The following is a 14,842-nucleotide window of genomic DNA, read 5'->3' on the forward strand; positions in this document are numbered from 1 at the left end:
TGTGTGTGTGTGCCCTACCCAGTGTAACTCTCTACGTAAGAGTGTCAGTGGATTCGCGTGTGGCACTGCCCCTGTGGACGACTACACCAGGGCATGGGTCTGTCGCCGAGTGTCGGTGCGGAGCAGTGTAGTGGCTGGCGGCAGAGCCCCGAGTGTGTAGGCAAGGGGATAGTGTCAGCGTATCCGTCTGTGGGGTGGTGATTCCGTGTGAACTATTTCAGACAGTGAGTGTGGGTAGGGACGTGGGTTTCGGGGGCTAGCTCGGCGTGGAGCAGTGACCCAAGTGTGTCTGACTGTGTGTTGGTATCGGAGTGCTGCCGGCGGGGTGGCGGGGTGTGTGTGCGCCTGCCACGGCGCCCCAGGGTGCTTCTGAGTGAGCGGGACGGAGCCCGTGCGCGTGTGGCTGTGTGTGTGAGAGAGTGTGAAGCGGTGACTCCGTGCGTTTGTATCAGACGGTGTGCGCCTGCCTGCCCCTGTCTGTCTGAGTCGGAGTGAGTGTGGCGACCCGCTCCCTCGGGTGGCAGTGCCCGGTGTGTCTGCGTCTGCGTGCGTCTGGGTGTGAACGCCGATGCATGCTCCCGGTGTGTGAAACACAGCGAGTGCGGCTGTGTGCGTGCGCGAGTGCGCGTGTGCATGAGCCTGGGCGTCCCGGTCCTCGCTTGGCACGCGGGCCGGGGCAGGTGGCGGCCCCCGCGTGGCAAGCCGCGACCCCTCCCACGCGCCGGCGGGAGGGCGACGGCGCGGGCGCCTCTAGGACCCGGCGGCGGCCGGCCGCTGTCCCCCGGCCGCGCGAGTGAGCATGTGCAGAGCCGGTGCCCGCTCGCCCGCCGCCCGCCGGCTCGCCGCCCGCTTGGCGCCCGCCGCTCTGCCGCCGCGGCTGAGCCCAGACGTCCGCAGCCCGGCGGGGCCCCGCAGCGGCGCACTCTGCGGGGGCCGCGTCAGGCCGCTCGCCGCGGGCCGCCCAGGGGCGGGCGGGCGCCGGGGGTGCTCGGCTCTGGGCACTGCGGGGCTGCGGGGAGGCAGGAGCGTGGCCGCCAGGGCGGGCGCCCCGGCCGGCCGCGATCGCGGTGAGTCCTGTCTCCCGGGTGCCCCAACCGGGACACCCGCGCGCGCTGCGGGCAGGGTTTCCCCCGGCCGGCCGCGGGCGAACAAGTTTGTGTAGACGCGGCCGGGAGCGCGGCGGGACTGCACCTGCTCCGGCTTCCGGGCGGGCTGGCGGGGGGCGCTTTTCGGGGGCCGAGAGTGTGAGTGTGCGCGCGGGGCGGGCAGCGCTCCGGAATGGTCGGGCTGGGGCCGGTGCGCAAGGCAGTGGCCGAAGCCGAGTCCCGTTCCCGGAATACTGAGAGCCCGTCCGTTTCCCGGAGGGGCCCGCAGATCTGGTGCCGGGGAGGGGGCGAGGACGCGGTCTGGGGTGCGCACTACCTCTCCTAAGAGGAGGCGATTACCCAGCAGCAGCTCCCTCGCGTTCCGCTACCAAGCCATGCTTCCGGTCAGCGGAGGGTTGCTCTTGGTGAACTTGAGCGGAGGCAGAGGCTAAAGAGAAACGTACGTATTTTGTCCCGAAATCTACCCCGAGTAGAGCTTTGCATCTTCCCCGGTGTGGACAGAAACTCATGACTGAGGGCTGCTAATTGCGTTTTTCCTTTTTACTGAGGCGACTGCGGGAGTACCCTGCCTCTGGGTAACCTCAGGGTTGTCTTTTCCGGGGCATCTCTGCTCTCGGAGGGTGCCTGCTCATTGCAGGCTCATCCCCGAGGAGGCGGGGGTAGAGAGGGGATCTCTGTCCCTTTGCTGAGCCTGGGCCGTGGGAAGGCTGGATGCACCCGTTCCAGCCCCACAGCCCTGCCCCGGGATCCAGCGGCTGCCCACACTTGCCAGGTCCCCAGCTGCTCCCACGACAGACAGACTCAGAACTGCACTGCACTTTCTAACAACATTAGATGTCACCGTCCCTCCTGTCTTCGCTCCTGTCGCTGGAACAGCATGCTGCAGTTTCCAGAGGCATTTGGGTCGTTCCAGGTTGGGACACCCTGCCATGGCTGAGATCAGGAAGTGGGGGCCTTTTATTTCCTCCTTTGAACTGCCTCGGTTATTGGGCACAGAAAATGAGAGCGGCTGGGGAGTGAAGCAGAGGAAGGGGAAGCTGGCTGGGCCTGCCCTGTCTGCAGCCGCCTCACCTGATGCTTTCAGGTGCGGAAAAGAGGGCAAGGGGGAGATGTCTCTCGGTGATGTCTCTCACTACCTCGATGCCCTTGGCTTGGCTCTCAGAGTCCGTGGAGAAGGTGCCCTGGTGGGCCACCAGAGCCTGGGGCTTCGTTCTACAAGGAGGAGCAGCTATGCTGGTTGTGGGAGCGTGTGTTGGTCTCCCAAGCACACTTGCTAAAAGGAGCCTGGTGAGCTGGGCAACGGGGCCGGTGGGCTGAGCCTGGGCACTTCATCTTCCCCTGGAGGAGCCCCTGGTCCTCACCCACTGCCGCAAACTCCTGTCCTCAGCAGGACCATTTCCACGGCGCCTTTGGAAGGAGGAATGACTTATTGGGGGGTTAGTGGGCGCTGGCGCCCTGTGGGGTACTGTCTTGTGGCCTACTGCATACTGGGCTGGAAGGGAAGCATGCATCAGGCAGAAGGCCAGCCCCCGTCCCTTCCCTCCGGTCTGCCCAACCAGGCAGAAGTGGATCTGCTGGGCCACCAGCTGGTCAGCTGCGAAAGCCTGAGCCTCCAGCTGAGTCAGTCAAGGCCCAGCACTGGGCAGTAAGGCTCAGAGCTGGTTCCCCGGAGAGTCTCCTGGACGGGCAATACAGAGCCTCCAGGCCAGACTGCATCACATCTGAGCGGGACCTCTAGGGGATGGGTGCTTCTGTTCGTGTACACTCCTGGTCTGTGCTCCCATGTGGCTCAGATCCCAGTCCCCTGACTCTCCCTCTGACACTACACTGAGGTCAAGGCTAAGGACTTTGGGGCAGCTCAGTGTTTAGGCCTTCAAGGTCTTTCCTGTACCATGTGCTTGGTAGTCAAACCCGCCAGCAGAGGCAGAGCTGGGCTAGAGGCAGGCCCGCTCATCTGGGGAGTGAGTGCAGGAACATGGCCTTTGACTACCTTCTCCTTGGGGCTCATTGTCTTGTTTTCATACTATTTCTTCTAATCTCTCCATGTGGCTTTAATAGTCCATGTTGACATATTGCCTGCAAAGTTATCAGAAGTGTGGCACTTCTGGAGAACACGGCCAGGGAGGAACTCTGCCTCCCAGCGTGGACGTGAGAAGTAGAGGAAAGACTGGGCTGGATTAATGTTGTAAGCTATAAAGTGCGGCGCACCTATTGGTGGCCGTTAAGGTCTCTCCCCTCCACTTCTCTTGCTGCTGGAAACCGGAGGGCGGCTGTCTTGGCTTGAGAGGGGGCAAGAGGGCAGGTTCTGATGATAGGAATGCCAAAGGAGTCTTGGGTCCCCTCTCCTACCATGAGTCTCTCATCCCAGTGCCTGTAGGCACAGCAGTCAGTGGCCAGAGAAGGGGAAGGCTGATTTTGGTTGGGTGCTCCACTCACTCGCCCAGGTGTGTCCAGATCACTCAAGGGGGTCTAGGCAACCCGCAAGAGTGCTCCACTGAGGAGGAGAATCGTAGGAACAAAATAGGCTTCTATGAAAGAGGTGACCCAGAGGGAGCCCAGAAGAGGATGTGATTGGCTGTTTCAGGGGTGGGTTGGGCTCCAGATCAACCAACCAAAAAGGGAAAACACCAGTCCCCACAGTGGTATTCTCTCTCTTTGCAGCCCTGGCCCCTAGCGTGGTGCGGGGAAGAACCTGTGTCTGTGGTGTTGAGCAAAGAAAGGCCATGTGATGTGGGAGATGATACCACAAATTTAGAATCAGAAAATTTGAGTTCAGTCTAGAAATAGCTATTTGTCTTTGGTCAAGTTAACTGGCCCCCTTTCTGCCTCAAATTCCTCATCTGTCAAAGGGGGGTGACAATGATTGCGATGTCACAAGTTTGTGGGACAGTCGCTCATTCATTTGTTGATCTGCTCATTGATGCAGCGCACTTGATGGTGTGTGAAAGGACCTTGCAATCTCTAACGAGGCACAAAAACATTTATCCTTATTTATGTGAACTTCAGCAGTGGTTCGATGGAGGATCCTCGCGCCTTTGCATTGAGTGGAGTTCTGACCTTACTAGTAAGTTTTGTATCTTTTAGCAACATTTCTTACTTTGGACTTTTTCATTTAAGCTCTGAAGTTCAGAAGACCAAAGATTCGCCTCTTTTGTGCTCACTTCAGCATCACATATACCAAAGATTTGTCTCTTCCAAGTTAGGGACCCCCACCCCATCCCCATTTCCCAGACGGTATCCTGCCCATGGTCCAGTAGATTTATACTTAGTGGGCCCTTTGCTCTCTTTCTGAGTCTCCCAGACCCAGAGGCATGGGACCCTAGGATGAGGGTGGCATGGCCCTGGGCAATGGAGGGTGGCTGGTGGGCACAGATAGCCTGGGTGTCTATCCCATGTCCCACTCAGCAGTGGGCAGAGGCACTGACTACATCTGCAAGGGACTCACAGGCTGGGGGGAGAAACAGGCAGAGTAGCAATGAGTCCAGACTCCAGGCAGGACCAGGCCCAGTTCACAGGCATCCAGCCTTGCCTTCTAGCACTGGTGAGCCGCTCTGTCCCAGGAATGAGGAAGGCATCGTGAAAGAGGTGGCATTGGAGCTGATGCCACAGTGACTGATGGCCATGGTGAATTTCAGAGCCACGAGACGGGGCTCAGGCATCCACGGCCAATAATAACACATGTATGAGCGGGCGCAAAGCACCTCATGCTGGCCAGGGGACGCTGCTTGGGAGACTGCATTCTGGAAGCAGTGTTTGAAAGGAAGGGGCTGGGAGACTGAACCAAGAAGGGCCATTGAATGCCAGGCTGAGGAGCTTCAACTTGGCCATCTGAGTCCTGGGGAGCCATTGCAGGCTGTGGCATTGGTTCTTTGTGTTAGAAAGCTGTCTTAGGCTACTGGGAGTGGCCAACCTGTTGGGGTGGGTAGGGTCCAGATGCAGGTGCTGTGCCTAAGCAGGGCAGAGGCAGACTTTGGTGGGGTAGGAAAAAACAGAGAGGGGTAATTCAGAGTGCTGAGCCCAGCTTGGGGCTCCCTGGTGTGGCTTTGTGAGGTCCGAAGACCGACACCCACCCCCTGGCTGCCAGTCATGGAGGCTGGGGCTCGGAGCACCCAGTCCCCAGTCTGGAGAGCCACATGCTGGGCCCTGTACCTTCGTCTTCATGGCTCTCACCTCACCAAGGGCTCATGGCTCTGAGTCCCCTGAAGGTCACAGCTCTCACTGCAGTGGTCACCGTGGCTGAGATGCTTCTGGGGTCATTCTCCCTTCACCTGCCACTGCTTGTCTCTGTCCAGGGGTGGTGGGGAGGCAGAGAGTCATGTGACTGACCCCAGGGGCCACTGGTCAGGCCTGGGTCAGCTCTGAGGTTCTTCTTCAGCCCACAGGCCCCTGGGTCTACCTGCTCTCCCCTCCTCTGTTCTCCCCTCCTCTGCTCTCCTCTCCTGCCCATCCCTGCTGCTGCCACCCCGCACCTGCTCAGTGTCTCAGACCCCCACACCTAGGTGAGAGGCAGGTGCCATCTGCCCAATACGCCCTCTCCTTCATGTTCAGCACCTACCTGGGACCCAGATAACAACAATGTAGCAGCAGAGGGCTCAGGTTGTCTGAACCCCTACCTGAGCCAGGCTCCTGCTCCCTCCCTGAGACTCCCAGAAGCCCCTTTGCCCTATTATTCTCCTCTCATTCCTAAGAGGAAACTCAAGGTCTCCGTCCCTCGGGCCCGCCCCTCTCTGGGGTGACACGTGGCCTCTAGAAAGCTGCTGGGCACGGGAGAGGGTGTCCAACTTTGTCCAGCCTGCGACTCTGTACTCAGCCCTGGCACCCCCTCCCAACAAGGCCTGAGCCTCTGGCAGGGGTGGAGCACCCCATCATCCCCCTGAAGCACTTTGCGTGGTTCCTGGAAGGGAGGCACCACACAGGAAGTGTGGTTTAGGGAGAAAAGACCCAGGGTCCCAGAAGGGAAGGGTCCAGGAGGGGGGGACGCTTACGCGGGTGGCAGCGTCTGGGAGGTTTGGCTCGAAGATGCCGTGTTCAGCACCATGTCTGGGAGTTTGGGCCTGGCATGTTTCCAAAAGGGTGCTCATGGAGGCACAATATACTACTTTCGAGAATAAATCTTGCCTCGTGTGAAGCCGGAGCTGGTGTGGGGAGAGGACAGGAAGCTTAGTAGGCACGGGGTCGGCTCTGAAGCTGGTGGCCTGGGTCTGGGTGCTGGCCCCGCTCTCTGACCTTGGGCAGTGCACGTCACCCAGCTGAGCTTCGGAGACCTCGGCTCTCAGGGTGGGTAACCAGGGCACCTGCCTCGGTGGAGTGTATGCAGTGAATGAGATGGTGCAGGTAAAGTATCCAAGGCAGCCTAACCTGTTTATTAACACTGCAAGTGCTTAATAAATGGTGATGAGGAAAAATAAGGCGATTGCTGACAGCCATCTTAGCATGGGACCAGCCTCAAGTAAGAATGGGGTGCTGGGCGCCCCCAGGGCACAGGGGGCTAAGAGGAGGGTGCTGGTCTCCCCCATGGCACAGCCACTGCAGGCCTCCCCTCAGCGTTCCTTGTCTGCCTCTCTGCTTCACAACCGATGTTTGCCATGGTGTGTAGGCAACGGGAGTATTGCTCCCCAATTTGAACCCACAACAGTGCCGATTGATCCCCATTTGACAGAGGAGGAGCCTGGGGCTCTGCCCTGTGCGGTGATTTTCCCAAGGCAGGTTTGCTTTGATGAAGAGGCCCCTGGCTTTGGGGCGCAGTGGGCACAGCTTGTGGGCTCCCGGGCCGGTGCATTCAGGCCAGACAAGGTGTCCCCCCAACCCCCCACCCCCGCCCGCTACCGGTGTTGGTGAGTTCTGCTCTCTGATGGGCTGACCCCGTGGCTTGGCTGTGAGCCCTCGTGCAGATGCTCCCCATCACCCACCCACCCCAGCATCTCCAGGTTCAGCCACCCTGCAATCAGCTGCCGACCCTGCCTTGCCGGCTATGTGCTGGGATCTGGCGATGTGGTGGCAAATCGTGTGTGACCTGTGCTCTGGAGGGGCAGCCAGCTGGGAGGAGAGGTCGCGTGGCAGAGAGTGGGGGTGGCTGGCAAACGTAATATTGGTGGGAAGTATGGCGGAAGTCCAGGGCAGGGGACAAGGTCCTAATGCGTTGGGCAGGCAGCCCCCAGCAGCCCACGGCAGGGGTTCTGGGTTGGGAATCGGCTTTGTGATTTCAAAAGTTCCGAGTGGCAGCCGGCTCTGTAGGAGGCCTGAGTCGTTGAGCTCTGGCCTAAGAGTAGCTGACCCCTGCCCACACTCCCAGTGTTCCCCTCCCTAGACCAGGGCAGCCCCTCAGGGAAGGGGACGCTCTGGGGAGGACTTTGGAAGGCCTTGGGGCACTTGGATGTGATCAGTACAGTCCTCCTTGTGGCCCTGATAACGGCCCACCCACTGTGCCCACCCCAGCTTGTAGCTGTGTCCCAGTCCCATGTACGAGATGCGGTGGGGTCCACACCACATCTTCACACTTCTGAGCTATTAATCCATTGCCCATGTTTCTGCTCTGTCTTATCAGGACCTTCCTTTCCACAGCAGGAGTCCTTCCTTCTCCCCTCAATTTTAACTGTGCAGGACTTTGTGCTGATAGAATCCTGGTCTTGGGACCAGAAGCCCTTTGTGAGCAGCCCCGGAAACCCCTCTTCATGGAGTCACAGTTGAGAAAGGATAACAGATAAACCTCAGGCACCTTGTTAACTTCCATGTGTCTGAAAGACCTCAGCTGTGTTAAGCTGCCTTATTTAATTGTGCTTCTGCATTGCTCCGTGTCTCCTGCTTGTCAGGCTGAGCGCCCACAGCTCTGGGTTAGTGCAACTTGAGATTTCATTGCCCTAAGACCCCACAGGAGCAGGTTTCTGATATCAGGATTTGCCTGTCAATTTATCTTATCATTCATCTTTAAAAATGTATTCAGAAACGAACGTCTCCGAGCATCTCCACTGCTGGGCCTCACACTGGGGGCCAGAGTTACCCAAGTGAGTGGGTTTTGACCTCTAGCCTCCAGTCAATCACAGTCCTCCCAGGATGACTGACAAGTAGACGGCAATCAAAATCCTCCCAGGGTGTGAGTGCTGGGATGGGCTCAGCTGTGGGCTGTGGAAAGACAGAGGGTCCCACACTGGTGGTTGGATGGCGTCTGGGAAAGCTTCTCGGAGGAAGTAACTCCCAGGCTGTGCCTCGGAGGGAACACAGGGATTTGTTAGGCAAAGAGGGAGGAAAAGACCTAAAAGGCAGAAGGTACAAAGGCACCAAGACAGATGTGCTGTGGTAGTTGTGCTAGACCGCGGTGTGTGAGTGTGTCTGTGTGTGTTTGTGTGTGTGCACACGCATGAATGCATGATGGGGAAGCCGAAGGAAAGGGCCTGGCAAGAGCTGAACCGGATGGGTTGAATCATGAAGGGGCTTTGTGTGCTGTGCTAAGGAGCTTGGAGTTTATCCCCAAAGCCATGGAGAGCTATTGAAAGGGGCTTGAAGCAGGGGAGCGCTGTGATCAGATTTGCGTGTTAAGGAGGATCGCCCTGGCGGCCCTGTGGAGGATGGATCGGAGGGGCCAGAGCTGGAGACAGGGAGATCAGTCAGGATTTCTTGGGATTTTCTCTGTGGTTTTACAAATCTGACGAGCTGGCTGGGGTGGGCCTGGCACACACCGGCTTCGAGAGAAAATAAAAGCTCTGGATGCCCGTCTGAAATGGCTTTCTGACTCAGAGTTTAATTCCGTCTTCATTTGCTGATTACCCAGCCTGCCCCCACTCCAGCTAAAGGACCAGCCGCCCAGTATCCCCAGCTCCCCATCCACCCGGAGGCCTGAGAACCTGGCAGCTGGCAGCGTTCAGTCAGAAAGGGTCATGCTGGTCTGGGCTCCTCGGGATCTTCGCCCCTGGAATGCCAGGCCACAGAGCCCAAACATTGTCTTTCCTCTCACACCCGGCCGGCTGCTCCCAGCGCACAGAGCAGCCATTGAGGGGCCGCGCGGGTCTGGCGGGGGTCCCGGGCCATGTTAGTTACGGGCAGTGGCTTAGTCACGCTCCTCAGAGCCTTTCTTCTTGGGACAAGCGTGTCCTTGTGCTGAGGGCCTTCCTCATACAGCAGCCCAGCTCGAGGCAGCTGCGGAGGCCTCTGCCAACCCCTACAGCGCACTTCAGAGGCCCCGCCAATGGGAACCAAAGCTCAGCAGGAGCGCTGAGTCCTGGGAGCAGAGGGCCACCCTGAGAGCCCTTCGCCTGCTCTGCCTCAGGCGCCCCAGCCTCCGTTTGCAGGTGCAGGGCCCTGGGCTGTCCTGTGTCACTGGCCTTCAGGAAGTCTGGGAAGACTATGCAAGTCTTGTCCCTCCCCTGTACCCACTCCTGAGTTAAAGCTGACCAGCCCCTGCAAAGCAATTTCCAAAACAGAGTCTGTAGTGCCAGTGTGCCCCTGGGAAGTGACAGCTTGCACACATGTATTGAGCGCCCACTGTGTACTTACGCGCTGGGCTGGGTGCACTTCTGCGTGGTGGTGTCTCATTGTAGGCTGGGCTGTCTGTGTAGTGCAGAGTACGGGCTTAGGTACAGACTGCTCCAATCCTTGGCTCCTCTGTTTACCAACTGTGTGACTGCGAAAGTTTCTTTGCCTCCTTTTGCCACAGTTTCTTCATCTGTAGTGTGGGGATATTACAGTATCTGCCTTGCTGGGTCAGTGGGAGGATTCAGTGAGAAAATACATAACGCATTTAGTTGAGCACCTGACACTTAGTAAGGGTTCGGTACAGAGCTGCTGCTCTCCCTCTTCTGTGTCGCTGTCGTTACTGCATCTTCACTACTGCTCAGGGGACAGTGTTATTCCCATTCAAGAGGTGAGGAAGCTGAGGCCCAGGTAGTACAGTAGCTTGCCTGATGTCACACAGCTGGCTAGGGGCAGAGCTGAGATTTGAACCCAGCTCTCTGTCCAGTGCTCCTGCAACACAGCCAGCCCCTTGGGTAAACAGAGCCAGCAGTGAGGGGCTCCCGACCCTGGAGCAGTGGGAGTGGTGGACCCTATTTCATCTATGTGCTTTTTCTCTGCTTTTCCAGATCTCTGAGCCAGGAGAGGAGGGTCGATAGAGCTCAGGGATGGCGGAGGTCGTGACACTTAGGCAGAAGCTGCAGCTGCAGGGCCCAGTGGCCGCAGATAAGTGATGGTGTCATTCGAGTACCTGATGGAAATGGGGCAGAAGGAGCAGTAGCCCCAGAAAAGCACAGGCTGGCTCCACAATGCCGAGATGACGCCTCCGGAGGCCCAGGCCTCCCTCCCACCCGGGCGCTAGGAGCCGTCCTCAGGCTCCAGCCAGGAGCCCTGCCTCCCAGGGGCATGGCCAAACCTTTCTTCCGACTCCAGAAGTTTCTCCGCCGAACACAGTTTCTGCTGTTCTTCCTCACGGCCGCCTACCTGATGACCGGCAGCCTGCTGCTGCTGCAGCGGGCCCGAGTGGCCCTGCCACAGGGTCCCCGGGCACCTGGCTCCCTGCAGGCCTTGCCCGTGGCCGCCATGGCACTGGGTGTGGGCCTGCTGGACAGTAGAGCCCTGCAGGACCCCCGTGTCAGCCCGGAGCTGCTGCTTGGCGTAGACATGCTGCAGAGCCCCCTGGCCCGGCCCCGGCCTGGACCCCGCTGGCTCCGGAGCCGCAACTCGGAGCTGCGTCAGCTGCGGCGCCGCTGGTTCCACCACTTTATGGGCGACCCCCAGGGGCTGCCCGCCCTAGGCCCTGAGGCCCCCAGGCCAGCCACCAGCAGCAGAGGTAGGTGCTCAGCCCTGGGTCCCCTGGCGTGTTTCGGAGCTGCTCTCAGGAGCCCTTCTCAGGGTCACAGAACCAGTGGCCCCTTTCTCTGGCCCCTGGGGCAGCTGAGAAGTAGGCACTGTAGGCCCATGGCCTCCACAGATTATTGCTCTGCAGGATACAGGAAGGGCCTGTGATAGGAAGCCCTTTGGAGTTTGCTCACTCACCAGCTGGACTTCCACATGGCTCAGGGCCAAGAAGTGTGAGTAGGTCACTTAGAGCTCAGGCTTTGGGTTCAGACAGTTCTCATCTTGAATCTTGGCTTAGCCACAATTTTGTTGACTAACCTTGTACATGTTGTTTAATTTCTCCAGGCCCCTCTGAAGTGGAGCGAGAGATATGTACCCCAGGGTTGTTGTGGGGATTAAGCCTGATAATGTGGAGCAGTAGTTCCCAGACTGGGGTCCCAGACCAGTAGCTTCAGCATCACTGGTGAGCTGGCTACAACTGCAGACTCTCAGGTTCTCCCAGACCTGCTGAATTCTGAGCTCTGGGGCAGGGGCCCAGCAGGAGATTCTGTTGTACACCTAAGCCGAGGACCCCCAGGCTGGGGGACCTAGTATATTATTTGGCATTCAGTAACTGGCAGCTATTATTATTTAATAAAAATAGCTAACTCATATGACATTTCCTGTGTACCTGTAAATGTGCTATTTATGGGTACAATTATTGTATCCCAGTATTACAGATGAAGAAACTGAGGCACAAAGAAGTTAAGTAAATCCCCAAGGTCGTCATTCTTTTAGTTTGGGTTCCTACAAGCAAACCCTGAAACCAGGGTTCCAAATCCCTTGTATTTTTGGGATGTGACCCCAGGGACACTGTTAGGGAGTGAGAGTGAGGCAAGGAAGAGAAGACAGCCAATAAAAGGTGTGTTATGGGGCAGGTGGAGACTCAGAATGAGGGAAGGGCATGCATCTCGGTGCAGCCTGGAAGCAGCAAGGCCTGGGGGACACAGGCAGACACAGATCACACCTGCCATAGTCACACTGCTGAGAGTCGAACATGGGGACAGCCTGGCTTCAGGTCAAGGCTCTTTGCACTGTGTTCTACAGGCTCTGTTCAGGGCCTAGTCCCAGAGCCTGCATGGGAGGAGCACCCAGAAAGCATCCAGCTGTTGTTGAGTGGTAACAGCTCAGTCAGCATCTCAGCATCCCTGTCACCACCCCACATGGTCCTATACCCAGAATCACAGGAGGAGCTGCTCTCTTAACTATAGAAAATGGGGTTGGAGAATAGAGCCCTCAGTAGGATCTAGAAAGAGAAGAGGCAAGAAGCTTATCTTAGAACTTGGACTTTGGATTCAGGTCTGGCGCCTGGATCAGGGAGGGCCGTGAGGGCCCGGCCCAGGCATTGGGCTTTATTCTGAGGATATTGAGAAGGTTCCAGGGAAGGGAAAGGAGCCCAAGCTTCCCTCACCTTAGGAGGATGGCCCTGAGTGCTCAGTGAAATGTAGACTGGAGGACTATGCATTGTTGTCTGCATGGAAGGGAGTTACTTCCAAAATCATCTAGGTCAAAGCCCTCATTGGGGGATTTCTCAGCAAGGCTTTCATGGGAGAAATGAGGAACTGGGTCTGCAGCTCACTTTATACAGGTAAAATTTCTGTAAACTCTCCGCAACACACCCAGAAACAGTCTCTATGCAGGCTGCACCAGTGCAACTCATTTAGACTAAAGTGTAAATGACTGACAAGGGCAACATGGATTTCTTGAGAGGAAGCCATAGAAAGAGCACAAGTTTTGAAAACAGACCTGCATTCCTCTCTTGGTATTGCCAGTCCTGGTCTCTGTGACCTTGGGCAAATTAGCCACAATTCCTCTATCGATTGCTCTCAATCTACGCTTATTGAGGATTCATGTCTGGGTCTGCATATATGCTATTCACCGTGCACTTCAGGATCTCAGTCTGGTGGCAGAATCAGATATGCAGCCCGATGATTCCTGTACAGCACGACTGGGGCATGGTAGAGGCCCGTGCAAAGGGCTTTGGGCTTGTTAGACAGAAGCAACTGGTTCTTTGTAACCTGACTTCATTGTGACTGGCCAGCAGAGGGAAGGGCTCAGGGTGACCTGGTTATAGCCCTGGGTGTGGAGTGTGTATGTTCAGGAGACCCAGTGGGTGCCCCTTTGCTTTAAGTCATCTCCAATGACTTAACAAAGTGATGGAAGGGCCCCGGGGAAGGCTGAAGGAATGCAGTTCGTTCAACCATTAAATACCAGTATGGCCTTACCAGTTGTTAAAATATTGGAATGGTTACTGCCCTGAGCCCCTGAGGTACCCCATACACTCTGGCTGCCCTCCTCAGCGACCCACAAACCTCCCTATGACCCCGCAAATGAAGGGTCAATGCTTGGTACAGCAGGGACATCAGGATCCAGTTCTATTGTTGAATGGTGGCAATTCTGAATGGTCGGTAACCACCCCCCATAGGTTATTAAATATTTTTAATATCCCCCAAGATTCAGGAAGGATTTGTACTCTGGGAGAGGCGGTGGTGTCCCATGGCTGGAAATCTTCAGAGAAAGAAGGGAGAGGCAGGGCACTGGCCTGAAAACCCTCTGGGAGCCCCCTTCCCCTGGGTTGGGGGTGGGGGCTGGATTGCTCTATGGGCCCTGCGCAGCCAGGCAGTCTCATTGGTGGAGAGTAGCCCCCAGCCCAGCCCTCGGGACAGCTGTCGGGGCTGCACACAAAGAGGGCGTCTCTTTGAGGCGCGGGCAGCCTGCCATCCTCCTGAAAAGGGATCCTGCGAGCCGCGGAAGCTGCAGGAGGCTCCATCAATCACTGCGCATTTCATTATACCTTGGACAACATCCATAATGGAATAAAATGTCAGTAAGTTTACTAGGGGAAAAATAGTAACTTCTCCGTAGCCAGTTTGTTTTTTATTGATAGTAATTTCCAAAGACATTCCAATATCTCCAAAGCCATCATTAATAGCCGCACGGCCTGTCCATTTTGATGTGCAAATGAACAGATGTGGAGTCACAGACAATAAGGCGCCGCCTCCATTGCAGCCCGAAGCAATAAATCCGCCTCAGAATGTGTCCCAGTGTGTCCCTCGGAAGTCCCTTTCTTTCTGCACATCCTCGCCCCTGTCAGGGAGTTAGAAAGGCTGTTCATTATCTTTCCAGAAGAAAGGACTCACCTCCTCCTGGCAGACAGGCGGGCCGTCTGCATCTCAGGCCCCTGCTACAGACTGACTGAGCCGGGGCCAGCCAGGCGAGGGCTCACCCCCACCCGCTGGACTGGTCAGCGCCAACAAATGGCCAGCTGCTGACTGGTTAGCCACTCCTTGTTTTCGGAAGAACCTGAACCTTACTGATTCTCTTTCTCTCTTTTATTAATGTGTTGATTTTTCAGCTGATGTTCGCTGATCCATCATCACACCACGTCCCGGGTTAGAGTGTAGGATCAGAATAATAATAGCTGTCATTTATTCAAACGCTGTTAATGGCCAGGCGTCGTTCTGTGTAGATGTACATCTGTTATCTCGTTTCATTGCAAGCTGCCTTATATGTATGTGGTGCTGTTGCTATTTTAATGATGAAGAATTCGAGTTCCAGGGAAGTAAAGCCATTTAAAAATGTTTATTATTAATCATGATATATTGACAATAAAAACAATCACGACTGAGTGCACACTCCAGGCCACACCTTGTGTTAGACAATTCCTGTGCGTAATGAAGTTCTCACCACCAGCCCATGAATTCTGTGGGAGCATAGCCCCATTGCACACATGGGAAAGCCGAGGCTCCGGCAGGAGAAGCCGCACATGCCAGCTCACACAGCGAGGCCACGGTGGAGCCTCGGTTTGAACCTAATTCGGCCCATTCCCAACGCTGTTCCCCACTCCCCCAGATGCATGCACGTGCCGCTCTCAGCCTTCAGGGGTCTAAAGCCCAGGCACCTTCACGACCTCT

General features: G+C 56.8%; 1 protein-coding gene across 5 annotated transcripts in view; it reads left to right on the plus strand.

The window, feature by feature from the left end:
- Nucleotides 1-877: 877 nt before the first annotated feature.
- WSCD1 (WSC domain containing 1) overlaps nucleotides 878-14,842 on the plus strand; it is a 50,593-nt gene continuing 36,628 nt past the window's right edge. For 2 of the 5 annotated variants that reach the window (XM_071219309.1, XM_053911552.2), the window contains exons 1-2: nucleotides 878-1,067; nucleotides 10,178-10,881. In XM_071219309.1, the coding sequence (XP_071075410.1) occupies nucleotides 10,455-10,881 (427 nt within the window). In that variant the 5' untranslated portion in view covers nucleotides 878-1,067; nucleotides 10,178-10,454. Of the gene's footprint in view, nucleotides 1,068-1,239; nucleotides 1,546-4,032; nucleotides 4,171-10,177; nucleotides 10,882-14,842 lie in introns of those variants that run through there. The other 3 variants (XM_053911553.2, XM_024565174.4, XM_053911555.2) reach the window with 3 other exon arrangements.

Source organism: Desmodus rotundus, chromosome 9, assembly GCF_022682495.2.
Source record: "Desmodus rotundus isolate HL8 chromosome 9, HLdesRot8A.1, whole genome shotgun sequence".
NCBI lineage: Eukaryota > Metazoa > Chordata > Mammalia > Chiroptera > Phyllostomidae > Desmodus > Desmodus rotundus.